The sequence below is a fragment of the Austrofundulus limnaeus genome, unplaced genomic scaffold (assembly GCF_001266775.1).
Source record: "Austrofundulus limnaeus strain Quisiro unplaced genomic scaffold, Austrofundulus_limnaeus-1.0 Scaffold717, whole genome shotgun sequence".
In the NCBI taxonomy this organism is placed as follows: Eukaryota; Metazoa; Chordata; class Actinopteri; order Cyprinodontiformes; family Rivulidae; genus Austrofundulus; species Austrofundulus limnaeus.
In genome coordinates, this window is record NW_013953119.1 from 14,896 (window position 1) to 18,164 (window position 3,269).

Below are 3,269 nucleotides of genomic sequence, written 5' to 3' on the forward strand. Positions count from 1 at the left end.
ACCTTCAAGATTTGACGACTGTTTGTGTGCAAGAATGGGCCAAAATCACACCTGAGCAATGCATGCCACTAGTTTCTCCATACAGGAGGTGTCTTGAAGCTGTCATTACCAACAAGGCTTTTGTACAAAGTATTAGATAAATTTCAGTAAATGTGTTCAATACTTTTTCCCTGTGCCATTCCACATTATTACAAATAACTTTATTTCCGGACATTTATGGTTTGATTTCTTTGTATATATGGATCACTTGGGTTGTTACCGACATCTGGTGAAAATTTCATGTCATTAGCCCCTCTAGTAATATATTTACTGAGAAAAATGGTGACGTGTTCAATACTTATTTTACCCGCTGTAGCTTGTTCTCGTGTTATTTAGTCTTTATAACTTGTTGTTCTTGTGTTCTTTAGTCTTTATATCTTGTTGTTCTCGTGTTCTTTAGTCTTTAAACCTTGTTGTTCTTGTGTTCTTTAGTCTTTTTAACTTGTTGTTCTTGTGTTCTTTAGTCTTTTTAACTTGTTCTCGTGTTCTTTAGTCTTTATAACTTGTTGTTCTTGTGTTCTTTAGTCTTTATAACTTGTTCTTGTGTTCTTTAGTCTTTATAACTTGTTGTTCTCGTGTTTAGTCTTTAAAACATGTTGTTCTCGTGTTTAGTCTTTAAACCTTGTTGTTCTCGTGTTCTTTAGTCTTTTTAACTTGTTCTCATGTTCTTTAGTCTTTATAGCTTGTTGTTCTCATGTTGTTTTGTCTTTATGGCTTTTTGTTCTCGTGTTCTTTAGTCTTTATAGCTTGTTGTTCTTGTGTTCTTTAGTCTTTATAACTTGTTGTTCTTGTGTTCTTTAGTCTTTTTAACTTGTTCTCGTGTTCTTTAGTCTTTATAACTTGTTCTCGTGTTCTTTAGTCTTTATAACTTGTTGTTCATGTGCTCTTTGGTCTTTATAACTTATTGTTCTTGTGTTCTTTGGTCTTTAAACCTTGATGTTCTTGTGTTCTTTGTCTCGTCTCTGCAGCGTTACTTAGATGAAGCTGAGCGGGATAAGGAGCGCTACATGCGAGAGCTTGAGAAGTACCAGAAGACAGAGGCGTACAAACACTACACCAGGAAGGTCCAGGAGAAGCAGAAGGGCAAGAGGCACAGAGGAGGTGAGAAAGGAAGCTGAGGAGTGACTAAGGAGGTTCTATAGAACAGCTGGAGCTCAGAAACCAGGTGACCATGTGATCGGCTGGTCAAGCTAACGGCTAACGCAAAACAGTCAAGAGTCTGGATTTCCCATTACTGTACTTGTTGACCACAGAGCAGAAAAAAGGACTGACCATGTAGAAATCATTAAAACTATTAATAATAATATTAATCCAATTATTATTAATATTTTACAGTTTAAATAATCTATTTAGTGTTTTAAACAATGTCAGAAAAGCTGTTTGTGTTCTGGATTTATTAACAGAAGATAAACAGGAAAACATCTCATTTTACAACAAGTCAGCAGATTTGATCTTATTTAGCTCAATGTGATCTGAGCAGAACATAATGTAACNCCTCTCTGTCAACGCTCTCTGGTTTCATTTAAAAGAGTCGATCATCAGATATTGTCCAAGATTAACCTTCAGGGTGGATATAGCTCGCTAACAGCCTCGCACCGAGGACCTATCCACGTCATCATTTACCCAGAATGCTTTGTGTACAAATAAATAGTGTAGATGTACGTCCTGACAGTTTCTTTAAAATCCCTTCAGAAGTGTGTAAGATGATACTAACACACAAATACCTTGACCTCTAGGACTCATTAGAGAAATTGTATATCAAAATTACCACCTAATATTGTTTTATTTTCTTTTCCCCAGAGTTTTCCTGCACTCCTAAAAGTGATGGATGAGCAGACGGGCTCTCCTGCAGCCAGCGCTGACAACAACAACCAGAGGAACGGAGACGAGGTAATCTGAAGTCCCAGTCCTGGCTGCAGAGCGGGCTGGAGCTGCACCTTGTAGTCACGTCTGGTTGTGATGTGTGCAGAAACCTCGGCGTGGCAGCTGGACCAAAGGGAGGAAAAGGAAGAAGCCAATGAAGGACAGCAACGCACCCAAAGCCCCCCTGACGGGCTACGTTCGCTTCATGAACGACAGGCGGGAGCAGCTGCGGGCGGAGCGGCCCGACGTGCCCTTTCCAGAGATCACCAGGATGCTGGGCAACGAGTGGAGCAAGCTGCCCCCCGAGGAGAAGCAGGTCTGATGAGAAGCTCCTGACAGGATTATAATCTGTGAAGAGAACAGAGCACTTCTTTAAAGTCTGCTTGGTTCAGCTCTTTAGGCTCTGTCACTAACTCAGAGAGGAGGGAGACGCAGCAGGGAATTAATATTTTTATTTTAACACTGTAAACACCAGCAGCCTTTAAAACTCACGGTGTCAGCTGTCAGAACACTACCTTCAACACGAGCCTGTTAGCTGTCTGCTCTGTTTCTGTTGTCATCATCTGAGGCTGTCATTCAGTCTGGCCTGGTTTAAGGTTAGAAATACATTCATAATGTGTTCTCAGCACCACAAATATGTCTGATCATCATCCACTCATCAGTTTTCACTGGGCCTCCAGTGTCACATTCCTCTCTGCCCCGCTCTAATCTGCATTCTTTGGGGCTGTGATGTGTCATCCTCCACTTTCTCACCTTAGACTGTTTTTTCTTCTTTTACAACAATCAGTAGTTTTACCCCCACACTGCATGCACCAAAGACAAAGTCATGGAAACTGCCCCTGCTAGACCATATTAACTGTACACATGTGGACAAAACTGTTGGTCCCCCTCGTTTAATGAAAGAAACATCCACAGTGGTCTCAGAAATAACTCAAATCTGACAAAACTAATGGTAAATAAAAATTCTTTAAAAATGAACAAATTAAAGTCAGACATTACTTTTCAAAAATCAACCAAATTAAAAAAATAAACCTCATAAAACAAGCCTGGACAGAAATGATGGTACCCCTGAAAATAATGTGACCAAAGGATCATGTTAAATCAAGGTGTGTCACTAATTATCATCACAGGTGTCTACGTGTAATCAGTCAGTGGGCCTGTATATAAGCTACAGATACTCACTGTGCTGTTAGGTGACATGGTGTGGACCACACTCAGCATGGACCAGAGGAAGACAGGGAAAGAGTTGTCTCAGGAGAGTAGAAAGACTATTATACACAAGACAACATGGTAAAGGTTATAAGACAAGCATGTTAAAGGTAAAGGTTATAAGACAAGCATGTTAAAGGTAAAGGTTATAAGACAAG

The 3,269-nt window shown here is 40.0% G+C and overlaps 1 protein-coding gene across 1 annotated transcript in view; it reads left to right on the forward strand.

The window, feature by feature from the left end:
• hmg20a (high mobility group 20A) overlaps positions 1–3,269 on the forward strand; it is a gene marked incomplete in the record, with an annotated part of 12,132 nt that overhangs the window by 2,080 nt on the left and 6,783 nt on the right. The window contains 2 exon segments of the mRNA XM_014028081.1: positions 1,840–1,929; positions 2,009–2,218. Coding sequence (XP_013883535.1) covers positions 1,840–1,929; positions 2,009–2,218 — 300 coding nt within the window.